General features: G+C 35.8%; 2 protein-coding genes and 1 pseudogene across 3 annotated transcripts; all 3 read left to right on the forward strand.

Annotated features, from left to right (window-relative positions):
- Positions 1–925: 925 nt before the first annotated feature.
- On the forward strand, positions 926–4,738 carry LOC143571957 (serine/threonine-protein kinase 52-like). The gene is made up of 6 exons (XM_077057248.1): positions 926–1,275; positions 2,013–2,134; positions 2,217–2,413; positions 3,368–3,542; positions 3,630–3,764; positions 4,532–4,738. Exons 1-6 carry the CDS (start codon positions 981–983, stop codon positions 4,736–4,738), a joined length of 1,131 nt encoding a protein of 376 aa, XP_076913363.1. The 5' UTR covers positions 926–980.
- Positions 4,739–16,601: 11,863 nt separating this feature from the next.
- LOC143571969 (uncharacterized) lies at positions 16,602–17,811 on the forward strand. The gene is made up of 3 exons (XM_077057256.1): positions 16,602–17,045; positions 17,122–17,499; positions 17,602–17,811. Exons 1-3 carry the CDS (start codon positions 16,692–16,694, stop codon positions 17,809–17,811), a joined length of 942 nt encoding a protein of 313 aa, XP_076913371.1. The 5' UTR covers positions 16,602–16,691.
- Positions 17,812–20,425: 2,614 nt separating this feature from the next.
- LOC143571970 (UDP-glycosyltransferase 90A1 pseudogene) lies at positions 20,426–22,952 on the forward strand (annotated as a pseudogene). The gene is made up of 2 exons (XR_013142188.1): positions 20,426–21,208; positions 22,311–22,952. The product of XR_013142188.1 is annotated as a UDP-glycosyltransferase 90A1 pseudogene (transcript).
- Positions 22,953–23,567: the final 615 nt, after the last annotated feature.

The raw sequence follows: 23,567 nt of genomic DNA on the forward strand, positions 1-23,567 counted from the left end.
GTGGACGGTGGCTCATGGTGGGTGATAATGGTGTTGGACATTGGGTGTTCGTAGGATGTGAAGAAGCGTGAAGAAGTTGAATAATAGCTTATTTTTTAATACCATAAAAGCATTTTCAGATCTTTTTTCTATAAAAAACAAACAGTCTTTAGGAGCTTATGTCTGCGCGCTTGCAAACGTAAGCCCTTTGCAGACCTTTTAAGCAAAAACCAACAAAACCTGACTTAACATTAATAATGCAAATGAGTAGTGTTGCTTGCGAACTACATGAGCTCAAATCGATAAAAAAAAGTTTGAAATGAGTCGAGTTTTTTCTGGCCTGAGCCTCAAATATAGCTCATACAGTTATCAAGCAAGAGCCTCGAATAAAGCTCGTAGAGCTATCGAGCCCGAGCTCGAAGCTTGTACTGGAAGATCGTTTAGGCTCATTGAGTCTTAACAAGCCTAGTGTAATTGTAAGTTTTATCTATATTGTACTTTTATGTATAACACTTTGAAGTTGAGCTTGGGCCGAGCTTTGGCTCGTTTAAGGTACTAGACGAGCTTGAGCCAAACTTAAGCTCGTTTAAATTTTTTCTCAAAATATATAAAAATAATATAAAAAATGGATATAAATTAATCAATAAATATCAAATGAGCCGAACCCAAACTTGAAAAAACAACTAATAAGTTGAGCTTAAGCTCTAGAAAAAGAGTTTAAAACGAGCAGAGCTCGAGCTTGATCCCTCGTAAGTAAACGAACCGAGCTTGAGCTTGGTCAAAAATCTCGGGCTCGACTTGTTTACCCCCCTTAAAATTAAAACATTTCCAAAACTTTAGTACGTTACTCATAGTCAAAGGACCATTTAAGCAACTTTACTTAAACACACTAAACTTATAGCAAACCTTTGACCACTTTTCTCCTTTCAGTGTAAAGTAAACCGTTAGTACAAAAGCGGGGGAAATTAATCACCGGAAAACCAACTGACTCACCGGAAAACATGAACGACAACAAAAACAACGACGCCTTTGTACGAGCAGATCAAATTGATCTCAAAAGCTTAGACGAACAGCTTGAACGCCATCTCAGTCGAGCATGGACAATGGAAAAGAACAAGAAAAACCAGCCGGAATTTGAAGACTCCGCCGCCGCCGCGGCCGTGACGCTACCGACGTCCAGTAGAGAGCGGCAGGAGTGGGAGATCGATCCGTCTAAGCTCTTAATCAAAGGTATTCTCGCACGTGGCACATTTGGCTCCGTTCACCGTGGCGTCTACGACGGCATTGACGTCGCCGGTGAGGCTTCCGTAACCCTAATTTATCAATTTGTTAATTTTGTATTATTATTATTTTTTAATTTGGTTATTATTAGATAAATATATTAATACCGGACAAAAGGATTCATTACAATAGAGAGGCGGCTAAGTCGCATTGGTGGTGGCCGACCCAATTTTAGCAATCCAAGAAAATAAACTTTTCGCTCGCGAATATTTACTTTTTCAATTTCTATTTCGGTTCTCTTATTAGTTCATAATTTTTGAACGACGATGGTGTTGGACAGTGGTTGATGGTTGTGTAAATGAATAATTGCAAAAGTGAAATTGTTGAACATGTAATCCGTGACTGATAAAATTTCATGTGATTCAAAATGTTTTTATATTTGTATAAATTCACGCCTATAAATTAGGATCTCACCCTCACTTTATTAATTTTAGTTATTTTATAATAACTATTTATTTAATAAACATATCTATCACTTTCTTGTATCCTTTTATTGTCTCTACTTTTTAGCTTTATTAGGATCGGGAAAAGTTAGCGTATACATTAAATTAGCATGCTATCTGTAAGAATCAAGTAGTGTAATTACACTAGGCTGTAATTACACTACACTTAATTAAGCTATGTTGTATATATAATTGCACTACTTGGCTCTCACAGTTAGCACGTTAATTTAATTTGTATTTGATCCAAACCCTATTAGGAACGTTTTAAAGGTGCAATTAGCTGTTTAATTGATTTCTTATAATTATTAGTGAAACTACTCGATTGGGGCGAAGAAGGTCACCGAACCGAAGCCGAAATTCAATCATTAAGGGCCGCGTTTACTCAAGAAGTTGCGGTTTGGCATAAGCTTGATCACCCTAATGTCACAAAGGTGATCAACGTTTATTGAAAGCACTGACTTTGAAGTTTTTGAGCTTAACTAAATTGCTTATTACCATAATATTGTAATGCAGTTTATAGGTGCAACGATGGGCTCTTCAGAGTTAAATATACAAACCGAAAACGGTCAAATCGGGATGCCAAGTAACGTTTGTTGTGTCGTTGTGGAATATCTTCCCGGTGGCGCGTTAAAGAATTATCTAATAAAAAATAGAAGAAAGAAATTGGCTTTCAAAGTTGTTGTTCAAATGGCACTTGATCTAGCAAGAGGGTACACTTTGACTTTGACAATAGTTGACTTTATGGTCAAATAAACTAGATTCAAATCAAATTTAAAATTTGAAACAACCTTAACAATGAATTTTTTTTTATTTTGTTTTTATTTATCTGTGAGGTAGCCTTGTAAACGAATGCAAATGAACACGAATGGGGCATGTTTGTGTTCATTCGTTAGCTTTAACCGAATAAGCAATCAAACACAAACAATTAAACGATAGGAGTTTCTTGTTTGTGTTTGTTTGTTAACAAACAAGCCTGTTCGTTCATTAATAGTGTTTTAGATATGTCAAAGATCCGTGAAAATTGTATCGTAAATTACTCAAAATAACAAAATTTTGTATACAGTTTAAACGAACATAACTGAATATGAACTTAGATGAACGGATGTAACAGCGAAAACACTACTTAAAAGCAAACAGAGACATCAAGATGTTGGACCTAAGAATTAATAAAACTAGACAAAAAATGTGATCAGTTATATTCTAATTTCTTAAAGTAGACTAAGTTGTAATGGTCCTAACATAATTTAATGAGCATGTAAACACACGAACATGAACGTAAACGAACGCTCACGAACATAGATGAACGAATGAGACGTGTTCATATTCATTCTTTTAACTAAATGAAGAAAAAGTTTTTCACGTTCGTTTGCTTATTAAATATTCATGAATCACTGAGCAGTTAACTGCATGTTCGGTTTGTCTATAGGACTTAATTTAGGAAACACTACTATAATGATGATTTTGGTTTATTATATATAAAGTTTACTGTGTTCATATAAGCTATTAAAATCTATACAATTATATTAATATTCGTGTGAATTTAGATGTTGAAAATAACTCTGTTTGCCTTTGTTCAAGAAGTCAATGTGTATTTCTTTCTTTGTTTTCTTTATTTTACTTCATAATGCTTACTATTTTCTTTTGATAAATGAACTTCTTATTAGATTAAGCTACTTGCACTCTCAAAAGATTGTACACAGAGATGTGAAAACTGAAAACATGCTATTGGACAAAAGTAGAACTATTAAAATAGCGGATTTTGGAGTCGCACGTGTTGAAGCATCGAACCCTAACGATATGACAGGTGAAACCGGGACTCTTGGATATATGGCACCTGAGGTATGTTCTTATTTGCTATTTTGTTAGATCTGAGTAAGTTTGTTGTATTTTTTTTGTCTTTTTCCCGAAAATGGAATAACTATGCAGGTTCTTAATGGTAACCCGTATAATAGGAAATGTGACGTTTATAGTTTTGGCATATGTTTGTGGGAAATATATTGTTGTGATATGCCGTACCCTGACCTTAGTTTCTCAGAAGTCACATCGGCTGTTGTTCGCCAGGTATGACAACATAATCCAAGATTCATAATTACTTATATGCTCATTTTTGTCATTAAAGTGTGACTATATAAGGGTGTGTGTGAACATGATCCATATATTTATTAGTGTAGAAAATATTAACCCTAACCCTGGTCATGATACACTTATAGTCGTGTAACCGGACCACCGAACTGTTATGACTCTGTAATCTAAGCGTGTCAAACGGGTTGACTCGTAATCAAATTGTAAACGTGTTAACTGGGCTGGTGGGTTGCGTGAGTGGGTTAACTGGTTGGATGTGTCGACCTATTTTGTTAAATGGGCCAAACAGGTGAACCTAAACACAATCCGTTTAATTAAACAGGTCAACCTGAACACAACCTGTTTATGGAGCATGCTTGTTATGACAACTTAACACCTAATTATTTTCATGTCGCTTTAGAAATTGCCACCTAGATCTTGGTGTCATTCTGAATAAGGGTATTTTAGACATCTGATATTTAGTCAAAGTGTCCAATACTGTCCATTATCAGTATTCAGTATTCAACAAAGCTTGAGTAGTCATTCGGGTTGGTGGGCTGTATTACATAAGTTAAATAGATTGATGTCAAATGTTTCCATTATCGGTATCATCAAAGCTTGATTACTGATTGGTACTGGAAGATACTCTTATTTTTGTGTAAATCAAATTTTAGTCATTAATAACTAGTCAAGCCTTTTCAGCCAGTATAGCCAAAACTTGTTACAAAAGGGTATTTTAGACATTTTACCGGTGTAATAACATGCAGAATCTAAGGCCCGAAATACCAAGATGTTGCCCGAGCTCTCTTGCAAATGTAATGAAACGATGTTGGGATGCAAACCCTGACAAACGGCCCGAGATGGACGAGGTTGTTACAATGTTGGAGGCTATTGACACATCAAAAGGAGGAGGGATGATCCCGGGTGATCAATCTCAAGGTTGTCTTTGTTTCCGTAAGCATCGAGGTCCATGAAACGTTAGAATTCTACTCGGTTTTGGAATATTAAGACAATTGAACTAGAAACTAGGAGTTACTACTATACTATATATTAGGCGTGCCAATGAGGTTATGTTACATGTTTCTTTATTTGGATAAGGTGAAGGTTTTTATTTCATTTTTTAGAAGGCAGTTTACATCTCATCTAACCGGTATTATTACATACCTTCATGTATAAGGTATGTAGTTCTATTTGTGTATTTTATCTTTGTCACACATTCATTATAATTTTACTAGTGTAATATTATAACGCAAACTTTATTAAATAGTAGAGCTTTACTTCGCATGTGGGATAATGATGAGACGCGTACAGGGTTTACATCTTATTTAAACTGTTAAAAGCCAAACCGTATAAGTCTCAAATTTGTCACTTGCCAACTTGATTCGATTTAAATGGATCGCTCTATTTCAAAGGTTTATAAGTGTCTTTATATAAATGCATAGAAATGCTAAGTTCATCCTTAAAGGTGATTTAGAAAACTTATTATATATACCGTCAGAAATGAGTTTTTAATCGAACCAGAAAAAAGATAAATAAAGAAAATAAAAAATAATTGAAATGCATCGCAAAAAAGTAAAGAAATAATAACAATAATAATAATAATAATAATAATAATAATAATAATAATAAGTTTAAACATCAAATCAGTCTACACAAATTGAATAAAATTTTATCTGTAATAAAATTTGATGAATTTCTTTTTATATCTTTTGGAATTATTAATACTCTCTGTTACTTTTAGAAATATATTCTTTTAATCTATCAAAAAAAGTTCTTTTATAAAATGAAAATTGCAGGGAGAAAATTTTGTTCGTAAAGGAAATTAAATTTAATAATTCAAACCTTAACCTATTTGCCAACATTAATACAAATCAAAGAAGTGTATTGAGGACAATCACATCCCAACCTACTCTCTTGTTTCAGCCAACAACAGCCTATGCAGCCAACCACCACGAGTCCGATATGATTGTTATTAATATCCCCCTTGGCCACTTGGGTTATTAGGCTATGTGTTGGTCCAGACGGATCAAACAATCAGATCAAACAAACAAACGAATAAACAAATACAAGATATTTGGGATGACAACCCTCGACTCTTTTCATATAACCAAACGAACTTATCAAACGAACATAACAAACTTACATGGAGAAGAGACTTCTTAACTCACACACAAATAAAACTAATAATCTAGATCCTATTTATAGACCTACTAAACTTGCTCTCCAAGACAAACTTAACTTGGGAAACTAGGCAAACTTATTCTAGAATAATCCATATTAAAATAAACTTACAAAACAAACCCTCAACTTTATTGATAATTCAAGATTATTCTTCACTATGTGTAGTGGAGGGTTACAAAATAAGAGGAGGGGGTGGATTTTTCGACACATAACGCCATGTCAAAAAAGGGGCTATTTTTATTTTAGAGCATCTACAACAACAAACCTATACAAACCGTCACATCAGATTTTAAACTTTTCTCACCCCCCCCCTCCTTATTCTACAACAGCAAACCTCCACAAATCCATCACATACTATTAAAATAATATATATATATACATATATATATACATGTTATATATATGTGTGTGTGTGGGGTTGTGAGAGTAGGTCCCCTGTCTTTTGACATCTAGGATGTTTGGATGACGTCTAAAATCACAAACTTGTGAAGCAAACTTTTAGCCCAAAACAATAAAAGTTATATCTCTCTTGTTTGAAATCATTCACATCATCCAAACATTGGGTTCCACACTCCATTAGGGGTGTAGTGGTTTGTAGCCCCATCACATCGTCACGCCAGCTTTTTTTTTATTTTCTTTTATAAAAACTCATTAAATAATTAAATTAAAAATACATTAGAATTAAAAAGAAATATTAAATAAAAAAATACACGAAAAAATTAAAAAAAATACATGTAAAAATATTAATTATGACTCGTCTTCGCTTTCTTCGTATTGATGATTGCCTTTGTCTTCAGAGGGGAGATTAACCAAACGTGTTGAACCAAATCCGCCTTAAGATGGTTATGGATCTCACTTGATGTGCGCTCATGATTGTTTCGTGTTCGCTGTTCTTCGGTTGGTTCATGAAATTGTTCTGAAACGCTCCCTAGTATGTAGTGTTGGCATATTGCTTTGCCCTCGTCTTTTTTAATCATATTATGCAATATGATACACGTATACATGGAATCGCTCATTTTTGCCATCGAGCATATATGACAGGATTTTTTTCACATAATGCAACGTTTTTTAGAACCCTGAAACACCTCTCGATATCCTTTCGCGCAAACTCTTGCTTCTTCTTGAAATATTCTCTTTTTTCTTCGATCGGGTCTTGAAACACTTTCATTATGATTGAGTACTCCAGATATAGCTCATCTCCCAGATAGTTCCTGTGATGGTAGTAGGTACCGTTGGCCTAAAACGGTAAGACCGACATGCTACGGTTGATGTAATACTCTAGCGCGAGCAACGCTTTGAGAACGTTTATGCCGTTGTTGGACTAGACAGAGTTAAAGTAGGCCGACCAAACCCAAAGATCGTGTGAACAAATGGCTTAAAGACTAGCTATTGGTACTCCATGGTCACCACGAATGTATTGACCTCGCCATGCGGTGGACAATTTCCCCACTCATAATGCATGCAATCTAAACTCCTAGTCATGACAGGGAAAGAATGTTTGCTTTCGTGTACATCGTATATGCGACTTAGGTCGTTCGTTGTTGGAATCCCAGATAACAACCACCGTATAATTGTATTATTCCTATATAAATAAATAATTAAAACAATTTAAATTAAAAACAAGTTATATAAAACAATTTAAATTATACCAATGCAAAAATAATTAATTTAAAACAAATTAAAATTTACCAATACAAAAGTTCTCTAACGTGTCCCGTGTCGTTTTCTCCGACATCTTTAAATAGTCATCGTTGATGTCGGTCGTGTTTCCGCATGTGAGGGCGCGTAGCGTTGAAGTACACTTTGGATGGCGATTAATCCTAAATATCTTCTTACCTCGCATTTTTGTTGAAAATACGAATACACCCACCCCAAATCTTCCGCAATGCGCAAACATAAACGTCTAGACATCCGGAAACGACGTTTAAACTTAGCGTCGTCGTTTCTAGGCGGATCGTTGAAGTAGTCTTGCATCAAACCATTGTTCGCGGCCTCTTGTTCTCGAACGATTTACGATCGCCTCATGCGCGGCCAAGAATTAGTAGAACCAGAAGCTATCTTATTTGCTACGCCTCGAAATGCAGTCATAACCTCAGCCTCCTGCTCCACCGTCTCTTGTATGATTGCAGCTATCTTCTTATTATCAATAAATTGTTCCACCATGTCGGATGTATTTGTCGAATCCATTTTTGGTAAAGAAAGTTGGATGATATTGGTTTTTAGAGGTTGAGTTGGTATATGAAATGATGAAAATGGTTGAATTGGTTGGGTATTTATATTAAGATGGGAAAATTCTCAAAATAACCCCTTTTAGAGAGAGAGTCCCCAAAATAGCCCTTTTTTTCTCAAAATTATTTAAGATTTGGACTGCCAAGACGCATTGGGAAAAGATAAAAATAAAGAGGGAGTGGTCCAAATTTTGAAGGAAACTCAGGTAGGAGACGAGATTTGGGGAAATAATGAAGGTAAGTCCAAATTTTTTGTAATCTTGGAGCAAAAGTTCAGATTTTTCTAAAACGTTTTTTTTTTCAAAAAATCGCCTTGAGAGAATGTTTTTTTATGTTTCCTACCTTTCCCGTACATATTTTCAAATTATTAGAAAAATATATTTTTTGCTATTATACCCCTTAACCACCACCACCACCTTGAACCACCACCATCACCGACGCCGTCGGCCCCACCCCATCACCACCACCGTCGTCGGAAACCTCTCCGCCGCCGTAGATGGGTTTCAACATTTTCCAATCTTGGAACAAAACCAAGTGACTCGTCTGATGGTTATAGGAACCGACATAGGTCGAGACATAAAGGAAGGAAAAAGGAAGATAGAAAACACTCGAAGCACAGACATCATGAATCGTCTAGCAGGCATCATGAATCTTCTAGCAGATATAGACATTCAGATAAAGAGTATAGAGATAGCAAGAGAGAGAAGAGGAAAAGGAGACACTGAAGAATAATACAATCTTGAAGTATGTTCTAATCACTGGAATCTTGAACCACCATTTCCACATCACTTGTTATTTTGCGCATGGTGTCAAAACAAGGTTTAAGGTTTAGGGTTTCAGATGTCGGGTTAAGAGGTTGCAGTGGAATTTTAGGGGGGGTGGTTCAAGGTGGTGGTGGTGGAGGCGGCTATGGTGGTAGTGACGGTGGTGGTGATGGGGTGGGGCCGACGGCGTCGGTGATGGTGGTGGTTCAAGGTGGTCAAGGGGTATAATTGTAAAAATATAATTTTCCAAGAATTTGAATATTTGGACGGGAAAGGTAGGAAACATAAAAAAATAGTCTCTTAAGACGGTTTTTTTGAATAAAAAAGTTTTTGAAAAATTTAAACTTTTGCTCCAAGATTACATATAATTTGGACTTTACCGACATTATTTCCCCAAATCTCGTTTTTTACCTAACTTTTTTTCAAAATCTCGTCTTTGTTTTTATCTTTTCCCAATGCGTCTTGACAGTCCAAATTATAAAAGATTTTGAGGAAAAAAGGGCTATTTTGGGACTTCTCTCACTAAAAGGGGCTATTTTGGGAATTTTCCCTATTAAGATTGTTAATTATTATTATTTTTTAATGCAATCGACAGTTGGCAAATGGTCAAATGAACAAAATATTATTTTTTTACACCCCAGCCTGCGACAAAGGTATCCCCCCCCAATAAATCGCTCGAATATCGTCTAGGGGGTGGTGTTCAAGTCAAATATTGCCCAAAAAACCCCTATTTTGTCGCCCACTACACATAGCATAAGTGATATTGAGTTCGATTGAGAGAAATGGATAAGAAAGATGGATTCAGACAAGGCAATGTACCCGAGGTGAATGTCGTAAGTATTAACGTTTTGAATATATTATAAAACCACACTTTGAATAGGATGTTATAATGGGTATAAATAGAAGATACAAAAACTAAACTTTAGAAATACAATAAATACAAATATATGAAATGTATAACTTATGGAGAGAATTTCTCCATCTTTAACTAGCCATGATTCTAGGGATTGATATGATCATTATTATTCTTGATATGCCCCTGCAAGATGGACGACCATCAGATAAGTCCAATCTTGGATAAAAGGGGATAATGGTCGTGTTTGAGCAAGAGAGGAAGTTGATGAATTGAAGATGCAAATGGATATGAAGTTGATGAGACAAAAGAAAATATATTTTGCGAAGTTTTTTTTTGTGAAGATCAAAGGTAGAGTTCGTCGGAAAGATGATGGTTCCGGTGGCGATAGGATTATAGGTTTTGCAAAACCTACCTGATATAAACGGAGAAGTAGTTGAGTTTGAAGAAGTAATCATTGCAATGGTGATGTAGATAGAGGTGTTTTTTTAAAGGGATTTCAGTAGAGATGATGGGATCATAGTGCCCGAAAAAGAAATGTAGAGGAGGTTGGAAAAGAAATTGAGGGATGGCGGATGGTGGTTTGCAAGCTAATAAGATCAAAAGTTCTCGTTGGAGATATGAGCTCTGATACCATATTAACGTTTTGAATATATTATAAAACCACACTTTGAATAGGATGTTACAATGAGTATAAATAGAAGATACAAAAGTTAAACTTTAGAAATACAATAAATCCAAATATATTAAATGCATAACTTATGGAGAGAATTTTTCCATCTTTGACTAGCCATGATTCTAGGGATTGATATGATGATTATTATCCTTGATAGTAAGGTGGTGGGGGTAAGAGACGATGGCGATTTGAGGTTATTTTGGGTTAGTTGGAAGGTGAACGGGTATTTTGAAGGTGGAGGGGGGGGGGGGGGTATTTTTAAAGGTGAATCTCGTGTAGAATGATATAGTGGCGTTTGATAAGGAGTTGAGGAATCAGATAAGGTTAAGAGTGGCGAATTCTGCTAGTTGGGAAGTGGGTGTAGGGAGTTCTAGGGTAATGATGATGAAGGTGTTGCCGTGTTGGTGAAATATGCAGAGTCACAACTTTTTTTTGTTGGGGTGGGGTGGGGGGGGGGGGGGTTGTGAAGATGAAGTGGGGGTGAACATGAAGATGAAGGATAATAGGATCAGAGGCAATGTTGGATGGTGCTGCGACAGTGGTGACGATGTTGGGGGTGCGGGACCAGCCTTTGATGGCCTGTTGGTAGTAAAGGTGGTGTTGTGGGTGCCATTATCTGTGTGTGTTTTTTTTGTGGTGGGCCCCACTATCATCCATGTAATAGCAAACTAACCGAGTAGACGTCGTTAGAAAAAAACTCGGTGGTAAGAAAAAGACCATTCTCACATATTTATTTAGTTAGGACTAAGGATGAGAAATAGATCAAAATTTGAAATTTTAAAATTTAAATTTTCTTATATAAAAACTAAAAAGGAAGTTAAGACTTGTAGATTGAAATATTCTATTAGAACGCTAACAATCACGTCCACTTCCACTTTTCCCCATACCCAAATCCCAATTATAAGGAAAATGAAAGTGTTTACTTACTTTTTACATTTACATTAGAGTCTTCATCGTCATACCCTCGTAACTCAAATTATATACGCAACTTAAGTAAGCCCCTCATATTTGGGTGTGTACTATTTATCCATGGTGTCCTGATCCACCTATTCAGGAGAAAACCCACAACTAAAAACACATGACTAAACCCGAAATAAAATGCACCAACTTAAATATGCCACGTGTAATATTTAATTCTATATTGAAATATATAGATAAAACAAAGGAGGTCTTAATCAATTTACTATTATGGCATGAGGTTCGGCATTCATAGGGATGGCTATATGTCACACCACATAATGGAAATTAACTCCTTTAGGATGATGGTATTGACCATGAATAATTTAAAATTTGACATCTCTATATATGTTCATAAATCCAAATTGAACACTATGTAGCTTGTATAAGATTACTTATTATAAATGTTAGTTTTAGAGATGGAGTATGGCCTAGTATCAAAACCATTAAATACATTTCACCAGCTTACCTTTACGTATGGTCCAATTATTCACATTCTATAATGCAAATAATTTCGAATGGACTCTTCTCCATGACCTTATTATGTTCTTATTATGTTGCGTGCCATAAATGGGCAATTTTATAAAATAGTAACTAAGTTTCAAAAGTGTTCCAATTAGGTCACTCAACTTTAAAAAGCGTTTCAATTAAGTCACCAAACTTTAATATTTTATTAAATTAAAGGCTTTAACATGTCTTTTTAGCCTTTTTCTTTTTTGTTTCACATCGGAAATCTTTTTATCATTTTTTTATGTTGATACCGAGTGGCGACATGGATTTTATTTATAAATTTTAATATAATTAATGTTTTTTTAAATTATTTAAATTTAACTACATATATTGCAAATTCTGACTCTCATATCTTATCCTCCATTTCTTTGTTGATGCACAAAAAAGTCGGTGAGACTTGATTTGAAGATTTGGTTACCCGATTTGGGAAAAAATTGCATGAGTGATCTAATTGAAACACTTTTGAAACTTGGTTACTATTCTATAAAATATTCCCCATAAGGAAACCGCAACATCTGAAACCTAATTGAAGCGATATACAGTCATATAGTGTTGAAGGTACTTGTTGTGTACGTAACGCATTCACCCGTTATGCATATTCATTGTTATTAAGTTAGTCAATAAATTACGATCCACCCCCATCTGTTCGAAAACCTTTGTTCATCTATTTGGCCACTAATATTGCATATGCCATTTGGTAATCTAACATGTTATAACGCATGTGAAGTTGTTGGTAATGCGTCAAGAACAACCCAAAAAAAGAAAACACCGAGTAAATGATGCATAGTTAGAAACCAAATTATTGGCTACACATGCATAAACATCACTAGGTGTAATTTGAAATAATTAACTGGCTGCTGGTATATAATACTTAAAAATTATGAAATTTGTAAAAATTGGCTATTTTTAATTCATATATGCAAATTCAAATTCAATTTATTAATGTTTGATTACATTGAAACAGAATGCAAGAGGCAACAAGTTGCGCCGCTACTCATTTTTGAATTGCAAAACCTAATCTTTTAAAAATTACATTTACTGAACTTAGAGTCATAACATTACTATGCATGACTCGTTGAACACGGGTAAGTAACTCCACAGCTTCAGGCTAAGAGTTAAAGAAGATTATGGCCAAGAGTTTGATTAATTAGCAGTAACGAGTTGTAAACCCAATAAACTAGTCAATTGTAAATTATAGTCGTCCATATGTGTTATCGAAGGGATGGAACTTGGCTCGGACAGGGAAGGCGTTGCCAGACCGTAGATGCAATATATCTAGATCAGAAAAATCACAGACTTCGAAGTTCGGGTCAGTCTGGATATGTTGACATTCAAAACCAGAGTGAGTATTTGAGTTGCTGGAGGCAGAAATTCTGGACTTCTTCTTGGCCATGATCAGAAAAGGAAAGAAAAAGAAACAAAGGAAACCTAGAAAGAAGAAGGGGAGGAGATTACCTGGATCCGCAAATGATGAAGAGATTGTGGGAATATGGAGTAATTATAGGGGTTAATACCGTATTAAAAGATGTGGCGGTTAAGGAGCTTAGGAAAATAGGCTAAAGTCTTATCATTTTACCATAGCCATCGAAATTCAAAATTATGATTTAGTGGAAAAAATATGCCAGCTGTAAGTTTAAAGATAACAATTGTAACATTTTTTGAGGACATTTGTTAGGGGTCATTTTATCCCTAGCATGATCCTGAAAATTATCCTAATAATTTGGATTCCCAGCTAGCTGCAAGATCCTGAGCTAACTGACCATGTTTATTTTACTTATGATATACTTCCAGGTTAGTCAAGGAAATAATGCCATAATGGCTAGCTGATTATTTCTACCTTGAAGCTCCGAGAAGCAGCTAAAATGCAAGTGGGATGAAGACTAAGTCGTTATATAACAATGGCGGCTAGGGTATCCGAATTTGTAAGGATTATTGTTATTTTTTCTTTCTATATAAGGAGGGTATTAATGAACGTTGTAGGGCACGTCTCTTTCACTCACTACACTATAATTGGACTCTAGCATTCGTTCACAAGCAGTTCTCAAGCGGTAACTTACGTTCTACATTAATAGATTTAGGCATATGATAGTTTTTCCCTCTCAAAGTTTTTTTTTTCGAAGATCCTCACCAGGATCCTATGTTTTTCCTCGCTATATCGCTGTGTTCACATTTACTTTTACTGCATTTACTTAGCTTGTTATTAAGAAACATACTACCTCACTTTACTAAGTTGTTTAATTATTACTTCGGTGATTTTTGACCAAAACAATAACAAAAGTCAAAAACCGATGGAATTATGAATACTATTTTTATCTATGCTTTATTTAATAAAATATTGTTTAACTATTATGTATTTTTAAATCTATAATGTATGCATTTTTATCCATTTTTGGGTTTTTAAATGATAATTATTGAGTTTTTTTTAATTAAAAAATAAAATTCTTTACGGTAGTTTGGGTGCACCATTGTCAGCCTTTAGGCCCTGTTCTTGAGTTTTTTTAAAGGAGAGAAAGGAAAGGAAAACTAAGGATAGTTAAAAAATGGGTGTTCTTGAGTTTTTTTTAGGATGGAAAGGAAAGGAGTAGGAGGAGTTAGGAGGGATTAAATTGATGTTTTTTCCCAATAACTTATCCTCTCACAAATGGGCGGATAACTAAGGATAAAAAACCAAATTACAATATTACCAACTAATTCCTTTCATCTTCTTCATTACTTCAACCCATTTTTTGCTTCTTTCTCTAACGCCTTTGATTCTATCAAAATTGCTGCCTTCAAAATCGCTGCTATCAAAATCAAAGGCTCCAGGTTTGTATTCATCTTATTCTTCATTATTGCTAGATTTCTATCGTAAACAAAGAATTTCATATGTTTGACCCTTTGCAACATTCGGACTTTGATATTTAATAAGTGAACTGCATCAGAGGTTGTAAACATATATCTCCTTTGACTTTCTATGATCCTTTAGTTGAATAGCATCATTAAGTTATTTTTATATGTTATAAAGATAAACCAAATAGAGGTGTGTGTACAGCAAAACATGTGATTGCATCTCAAATTGCCTTTGACTTTTCAACACATTATCACAAACAAACCAAACAGAGATACATGCTATCATTTTGTATGTGATGGGTTAAAGCTTGTTATAAGTATTATAAGTAGTTAATAATGGTTTTTTTATGTACTTGTATTATAATGGTTTACATAGAAATATGCTATACTGAAACAGGTTTTGATCTTGTTTTTATAATGGACGATAACCTATTTCTTGCGGTGAGACGACACCATTTAGCTGTCGTTCATTTGGTTTGTCTAGTGGTAGCTCTTATAGCACATCGTACACATCGCAGTGGAAATCGTGTTAGGGGAGAAGAGATGTTACATCGACGACGAGTACGTGAATAGATGTTGCATGAACTTGCAACAGGTGGAAAATGCCGACAAATAATTCGTATGAGTGAGAATGCATTTATGGTATTATGTCAAAAGTTAGAAAGTGATGGTGGTCTCCGATCAACTCAACGTATGACTATTGAAGAACAAGTTGCAAGATTTTTGCATATAATTGGAAATGATTTTAGAAATCGTTTCGTCTCTTGGTTTTATTATCGATCTGGGTCAGCAACAAGCGTGCATTTTCATAGAGTCTTAAATGCAATTATATCATTAGAAGACCAGTATCTTATTCAACCTACCAGTGATACTGTGCAAAAACAATTTCAAGAGAAAAGAAGATTTTATCTGTTTTTTAAGGATTGTATAGGAGCAATTGATTGAGCACATATTCATGTGAAAGTACCTAGTAAAGATGCTCCGAGATATCGAGGTCGGAAAGGATATCCAACTATCAATGTATTAGCTGCTTGTACATTCGATTTGAAGTTCACATATGTTTTAAGTGGCTGGGAAGGCACAGCGTCTGATTCAAGAGTCTTAAAAGATGCACTTACTAGGGAAAATAAATTAAATACTCCAGATGGTAAATTTTATTTAGTGGATGGCGGTCTACCACTCAAAAGTACACTCATAGCACCTTATAGAGGTGTTAGGTATCATTTGAAGGAATACTCAAAACGTGCACCTCAAAATCCAAGAGAATTGTTTAACCTTCGACATGCATCACTAAGAAACTCTATTGAAAGGGCGTTTGGCGTTTTAAAGAGAAGATTTCCAATAATTAGAAGTACAACCGAGCCGTTCTACTCATGTGAAACACAATCACAAATATTTTTGGCTTGTTGCATTCTTCACAATTATCTACTTGAAGTTGATCGTGATCGAGAACTTGAAGATGAAGTTGCACAAGAGGTGTTAAATGCCACACAAGATATAGAGGATCATGCTCCAAACACCACGGATGATAGAGGGGAGCAAATAAGAGAGTCTATAGCAAATGAAATGTGGAGTCAATATTTGTCGCATCCAAACAATGAAATTAACATGTCTAAAAGCTATTTTGGAGTTTTTGGAACTTGAAATTTGTTAATCATAGATATTGTTGGGCCTTTGGAAACTCACTGTTATTCAGTTTCTTTATGAAAATGTTAGTGATAATTCAGTTTCTTTATGAGATTTTATATTTGGCTATTATTAGTATGGAACAAAATTGTTGCAGGGATTACACTAATGACAGAAATGGTAATGGGTATTATTAGCATATGGATTTGCTAGTTGTATACTTTAGCATATATTTGTTTCTTATAATGAGTGTTTATGTTAGACATTTTACTAATAATACATATTTGTGAATAAAACTCTCATATGTTTATGCAGAAATTAGCCATGAGCAAAAAAGATGGAACGTCCACAAGATTTCATTGGACCACTCCAATGGACACCGCAATTTTGCAGGCAATGATTACGGAGAAAGACAACGGTAATAGAATTGATGGCACGTTTACTCCCCAAGCTTACACCAACATGGTGGAGGAACTAAGCAAAGCTTTTGGAATGGACCTCACAAAAGACCATCTAAAGAATAGACTAAAAACACTCAAAGATCATTTTTCTAAGTTCTATGATGTTCTTAAAGGAAATTCAATGAGCGGTTTTTCATGGGATCCGAGCACCAAATTACTTGGTGCAGAGGAAGAAGTCTGGGAAAAATTGATCAAGGTAGACCTTGCATATAGTTGGACATTCATTTTTTTTAATTATCCTTTATCTGTAATTTTTATGATTTTGTAAACAGGAGAGTCCCGGAGCTGCAAAATGGAGGGATAAACCAATTCTTCATTACCACGAGATGCTAGAGTTGTTTGCCAAAGATAGAGCTACATGTGCTAGAGCAGAAACTGCAAAAGAGAGAAACAAGAGACTGAAAGAAAATGATCATACACCGGAAACAATTGATGAGATTGATCAAATGGTGGAAACCAACGATATTACCTTGGAGAATATCACTAGTGCAGACGATATTCATGTTGTATCAAAGACACCTGAATCGCAAGCCAAGTATCCAAGTTTTTCGAAGAGTAAGAAAAGAAAGCTTGAGAAGGATGATGAATTTACAACAACACTTATGAGTTCGATTAACAATGTTGCTGATGCAATTGGTAAAAGCACAAAGGTATTCAATCAAATTTTAATATTACTTTTTTTTTTCTAAAATTTATATATTTATCTTCACATGATTTCGTTGCCTAATACATGTTGTTTGTTACTATTTTAGGATTTATGCAAGGTAATGGAAGGTTCTCGTGCACGTGTTTACTCAGAGGAGGAAATCTACAAAGAGTTGGAGATTATGGGCATAGTGTCAGAGGAGGAAATCTTCGATGCGTATCTTTTTTTGGTTGAGCGCCCGGAAAAAGCACGGGCTCTTTTTGGTTGTCCTCTTAATAAGCGGGTGAATATGTTACGTAGAATGATGGGAGCATGAGAATGAGATTTGAAACTTGTTTTGAAACTTTTGATTAAACATGTTTTTTTTGGAAACCGAATTGAACTTTTTTGGAACGTTGCATTTCTTGTTAAAACTAGTTGGTTATTTTTTGGAGACGTTATTGCTTATTAAAAGTGTGTGTTTGTTTTTTTTAATCCATTATGGATGAGGCGTAAAATTGTAAAAGTGTTATTTTCCTTTTCTTTCCATCCAACTTAAGAACATAGTTATCCTCTCCTTTCCTCTAATTTCCTTCCAACTCAAGAACACACCTAATTAAAAAAAATTTCCTTCCCTTTCTTATCCTTCCATCTCCTTTCCTTTTCTTGGTTAAAAAACTCAAGAACAAGGCGTTAGGGTAGTCCAGGATAGTTGATGGTAAAAAATGATGTGGCAATGCATGATTGGTCAGTGCCAAAAGTAATTTCATTACCCTTACGTGACCACTTCCTCCACCCTAAACTTTTTCATTTATACAATAAGGAATCCAAAACATTTTTTAACTTTTTAAAAAGTTATAATTAGGCTAAAATAAGCAATCCCAAACACCCCTAAAATTCCTAAAATTGAAGATATGTGAATGGTGCAATTGTTTTCGAGTAGAAGTTGAGGGTGTGTCTGATACTGAAAAACTGTTTGGCCTTTTTGGTGTAACTTAAATCTTGGAAATAGCCTTAGCAGTGTGTAGCAGGTGCTGTGTACTTTGGTAGTTTGGTTCTATTAATTTGCTAGACTCATCTTATATTGATTATATAATATGCCTGTTATTTTTTAAAAAAATGAGGATTTCCCTTTATCCTTGTATACTCATATTAATGTTATGATGTTTTAACTGTATATATATTATATATAAAAAATTAAACTACAAATGTGCATTATTTCAACTTAATATTCGTTGTTAGCCAAGTGAGGATGAAGATCTAAAACAGAGGAAGATGGCCTCTGGAAAAGAGTTATAGCTTTTATTCATAATAAAGCTAGCGATCAGGATGTGCTTCCGGCCAAGAAACGAAATACAGGTGTTTGGCTTAATATAGCCAAGGTGGTAAACAAGTTGAGTTTGAAGGGTAGCAAGATGAAGGATTTGATTAAAGTAATGTTAGGTGGTGATCATTAGCTGAATTTTTGGGTTAACAATTGGGTGGGAAGTTCAAGTCTTATAGAGGCTTGTCCCAACTTGTACAAAAATTGTGCAAAGTCAAAGAGAGGTTTTGGAGGTTTGGATGTAGGGTCGGTTGGGTTTGGAATTGGACTAGGACTCCATCTTCAGTTCAAGAAAAGGGTGAGTGGGAAAAATGTTTTCACCTTATGAATTTGGAGGGTCCGGACTCTTGGGAGTGGCTAGGAATAAAACGAGGTGAATTTTTTATGAGTTCGGTTAATGATGTTGATTGTTAAAAACATAGATATGAAAAACAATTACGTTATAAGGTGGAGCAAGTGGGCTCTGGCGAAGCGAAACGTCCACGTTTGGAGGACATAAATGAATAAGATTCTTACCCAGGGTGTGCTAAAAGAAGAAATATTAGGGTCCCTAATAGAGTAATAGTGAGTGTGCTTTTTGTGAATTTGAAAAAGGAGTTGGTTGATTACATATTTACGGGCTGCTTGGTAGCAATGGTAGTGTGAGATCACATAAGTCATTGGTGTAAAGTTTCTCTCATTTTCGAGTTCTTAGATGGAGATTTACTTGAGCTTCATTAGTCCATCAAGCTTGGAAGGTCGAGAAAAAGACGGTTCATGGGATTGTTATCATTACGTGTAGGAGTATTTGGAAGACGAGAAACGAAAAGGTGTTTAAGGATTAGGAGGTGAAAGTTGAAGAGATAATTAGAGATATTAAATCTCTTGGTTTTCTTTGGTTTAAAAGTAGGACAAAGTATAGATCGATAGAATGATCAAATTGGTGTAATGTTGCCTTTTTTCATGTAATTGTTTTGTGTTGATCTTTTTTCCGCTAAGGGTGTGTTTGTTGTTTGTGGGGTGTTGGTTGTTTATGAATATACACAATTAAAAAAGTATAATTTGCCTGTTTTATGAAACCTAAAATTCAAACAAACTAAAGAGCTACATTCCAAAAAGTCAAATAAACATAGCTCCAAAGACAAATCAAGAACTAAAACTTCTTGACATGTTAGCAACATTAAATACTCTGTACTGCACATTTATAATTATATAAGACCAATAACAATAAAATTTATATTAAAAATATCTAACCTTATAAGAAAACATCAACCATTCACATGCTTTGCTAAACAATAACAATCACTTGTCCTAAATTCCAACACTCTTCCTACGCCTCCCTTTATAAACATCTCTTATTTATTTATTTATTTTTTAAGAAAGATCAAGACACCTGAAATTATATAACAAACCCGTATGAAAAACAGAACGTGATGACGTAACACACCCAACCTCTCTATATATAGAGCAATTAGCCTTTGGTCCTCTCCATATATTATCACATATTCTCTCTCTAACCTCTTTACCACCAGCAGCCACCAGAAGTAACCTCTCTATATATAGAGCAATTAGCCTTTGGTCCTCTCCATATATTATCACATATTCTCTCTCTAACCTCTTTACCACCAGCAGCCACCAGAAGTAAAATATGACGATATCCCCACCGCCGCATTTTGTCATCTTCCCGTTCATGGCACAAGGCCACACCACGCCTCTCCTCTACCTCGCCCGCATCCTCTCCGACCGCCACATCACCGTCACCGTCATCACCACCCCCGCCAACTACTCCGCGGTCAAATCCACGTTAAAAAACGACGCCATCACCGTCATCGACATCCCCTTCCCGAATAACATCCCGGGAGTCCCACCAGGCGTAGAAATCACCGACAAACTCCCATGCATGTCATCCTTCATTAATTTCGTCGAAGCCACCAAACACCTCCAACCCGGGTTCGAAAACCTCATTCGGACCCTCCCAAATGTCACGTGCATAATATTCGATGGGTTCTTAATATGGACTCAAGACTCCGCCGATAAGTTCAAGATTCCAAGGCTAATATTCTACGGGATCAATATATTTTCCATGACTATGTGTAACATTATGGCGCAGTTTAAGCCGCATGCGGGTGTCGGGTCGGATGATGACCCGTTTTCGGTACCCGGGTTTCCGAGATTTAAGTTGACGGCGAATGATTTCGAACCGCCGTTTAATGAGTTGGACCCGAAAGGTCCGGCGTTAGAGTTTTTGGTTAGGCAGCAGGAGGCGATGGCTAGGAGCTATGGGATGGTGGTTAATTGCTTTTATGAGCTTGAACCGGAGTTTAATGATTACTGGAACCGGAACTATGGACCGAAAGCTTGGCTGGTTGGACCGTTTTGTGTTGCTAAAGCGCCTGCACCGGTAGTGGGGTCTCAAGGAGTTCGGATCAAGGTATGCGGCAATTTAGGGTGGTAAATGAGCCGACCTGAGTCAGGTTGGGCTTGGATCGGGTTGCTTGAAGTTAAACGAGCTAGCTTGGTATGACTTGGCTCGTTTATTTTAATGAGCTGAAATATAGACCTAAAAGTTGAAGTCGGCTTGTTAAAAGCTCGAGCCAACTAGGTTCAACTCAGCTTGCTAATTTTAGAGAGCTGAAATATAAGGCTCGACCTTGATTCGTAAGAGCATTTCCATTCAATTCTCCATCTCCATCTCTATAATTATACTAAAAACACTATCTTTTCTCTCTCATTCTCAATTAAATAATACTTTTTTATACTTTTATCATTACATTTTCTCTCTCATTCACTCACAACCACTTTCAAAAACATTAAAATATTATAGATATGAACAGTAAGATTCTTCAAATTTAAACATGAACAGTAACATTTTCTCTCTCCTCCTCTCACAATCATTTTTAACCATCTCTAAAAAATAGAGAACCCCTCACATGTTTAAGAGAATCCACCGGGAATGCTCTAAAAAGCTCAAGCCAGCTCATGGATAGTTGATCCAGCTCTTTTATATTTTAATTTTGTGATATATAAAGACAAACAAATAATAATATTTCTAGTAATACACATAATATAGTATAATACCATTATATAATATAACATACTGTGATAATATAATATGAAAAATTTATAAATACAGTTTATAATTTAATTGTATATATTAAAACGTATCATATAATTTTGGCTTGTTTTTTTTTATTCGCATTACAATTTAAGTTTTTATCCGTGAGTTACTCCATAGTGTTTGCCTCTTTAAAAACTGAGGTAACGAGTTCAAATTCTTGCAAAAGCGAGGTTAATGAGATTTTAAGTGAAATATTTGCCGTTAAAAATTTAAAATTTGGGGTTTAATTAGACAACTTAAACGAACAGTAACTCTTGGTTCGATCTCAGGTCATTCCAAAGCGGCTTGACTAGTATGCAAGCAAGCTGATTTCGAGTGAATTGAAGCTTTTTATAAAACAATTTGTTACACCACATAAAACACATTAAAAGCTTACTAATGTTGTCCATTCACAAATTTTCAAACCATGCTACAGATGGTTGAGAAGCCAACATGGATCCAATGGCTTGACATTAAGCTAGCAAAGAATGAGCCAGTGTTATACGTGTCATTCGGGAGTCAGGCGGAGGCGTCCCCCGAGCAGTTACGTGAAGTCGCAGCCGGGTTGGAAAAGTCGAACAAAAGCTTCATGTGGGTGGTGAAACCGAAGCAGTTGCAGTTCATTGGATCAGGGTTTGAAAAGCAGGTAAAGGGGCGGGGTAAGGTGGTGTCCGAATGGGTGGACCAAATGGAGATCTTGAAACATGAGATTGTGACGGGGTTTTTGAGTCATTGTGGGTGGAACTCAGTATTGGAGAGTATGTGTGCGGGCGTGCCTGTACTGGCAATGCCGTTGATGGCAGAGCAGCATTTGAATGCGAGGATGGTGGTGGAGGAGATTGGGATGGGGTTGCGGTTGTGGCCGAGGGGTATGGTGGCACGTGGCGTGGTTGGGGCGGATGAGGTGGCAAAGATGGTGGTTGAGTTGATGGATGGAGAAGGCGGGAGACGGGTGAGGAAGAGGGTAAAAGAAGTTGGGGATGGGGCGTGTGGTGCGATGAAGGTTGGTGGGTCGTCGTCCATGACGTTAGACTCACTTATCGATCATGTTTGTAGCAGTGCGCATTCGATGGTATGAGCAGGCTGAAATGATAGTAATCGGTTCGGTTTTTAGTTTATATGTATAAGGCTAATTAAGCATGTTTAAGTACTTTTATATTATTTATTTTGGCAGTAATCAGTCTGGTTTTTATGTGCACCTTTTGAACTCTAATGCATTCATGCTGTCGTACAATTCAACATCTCTAATATCATACAACATACATGATACAACACATTGTTTTGGAAGACTAAGTTATTTTGAAAAGTTTTTATCGTATAAGGCTATGTGTAGTGGTTTTATTGGGCGTTAAAATCAATATGCAGCCATCAAGGAGTTGCGCCAGACCCTCCTCTTCCTAGGCCTTAACGAACTCGAAGGGTTAGAGAAGTCTTTTGACTCCTTCAAACCGTTTCTTGGTTAAAGTTGACTTTAAGAAGTCTTTTGACTGTTAGCTTCTTGCAACTGGTTTAAATGTTAGCTTCTTCAAAAGCTGTCTCTTTGGCCATGGTGTGGACCCATACTCTTTGACTGAACAATTATAACCGGTGCAAAAAAAGATGTATTTCGAACGAACTTAAATCAAACGACAAGTTATATTTAATCAAAACATTTTGATGCCAAGTGTTGTAAAAGACAAAAAGAAATCAAACA

This window comes from Bidens hawaiensis, unplaced genomic scaffold (genome assembly GCF_021521415.1).
Source record: "Bidens hawaiensis isolate Kalapana, Puna unplaced genomic scaffold, B.hawaiensis_p1.1 tig00025638_1, whole genome shotgun sequence".
NCBI lineage: Eukaryota > Viridiplantae > Streptophyta > Magnoliopsida > Asterales > Asteraceae > Bidens > Bidens hawaiensis.

Coding starts and splice junctions, on each gene's coding strand:
- LOC143571957 (XM_077057248.1), top strand. CDS start 981: ATGAACGACAACAAAAACAACGACGCCTTTGTACGAGCAGATCAAATT. Junction 2,414..3,367: donor GCACTTGATCTAGCAAGAGG/GTACACTTTGAC, acceptor ACTTCTTATTAG/ATTAAGCTACTTGCACTCTC. Junction 3,543..3,629: donor TTGGATATATGGCACCTGAG/GTATGTTCTTAT, acceptor ATAACTATGCAG/GTTCTTAATGGTAACCCGTA.
- LOC143571969 (XM_077057256.1), top strand. CDS start 16,692: ATGTTTATGCAGAAATTAGCCATGAGCAAAAAAGATGGAACGTCCACA. Junction 17,046..17,121: donor TCTGGGAAAAATTGATCAAG/GTAGACCTTGCA, acceptor TTTTGTAAACAG/GAGAGTCCCGGAGCTGCAAA. Junction 17,500..17,601: donor CAATTGGTAAAAGCACAAAG/GTATTCAATCAA, acceptor TTACTATTTTAG/GATTTATGCAAGGTAATGGA.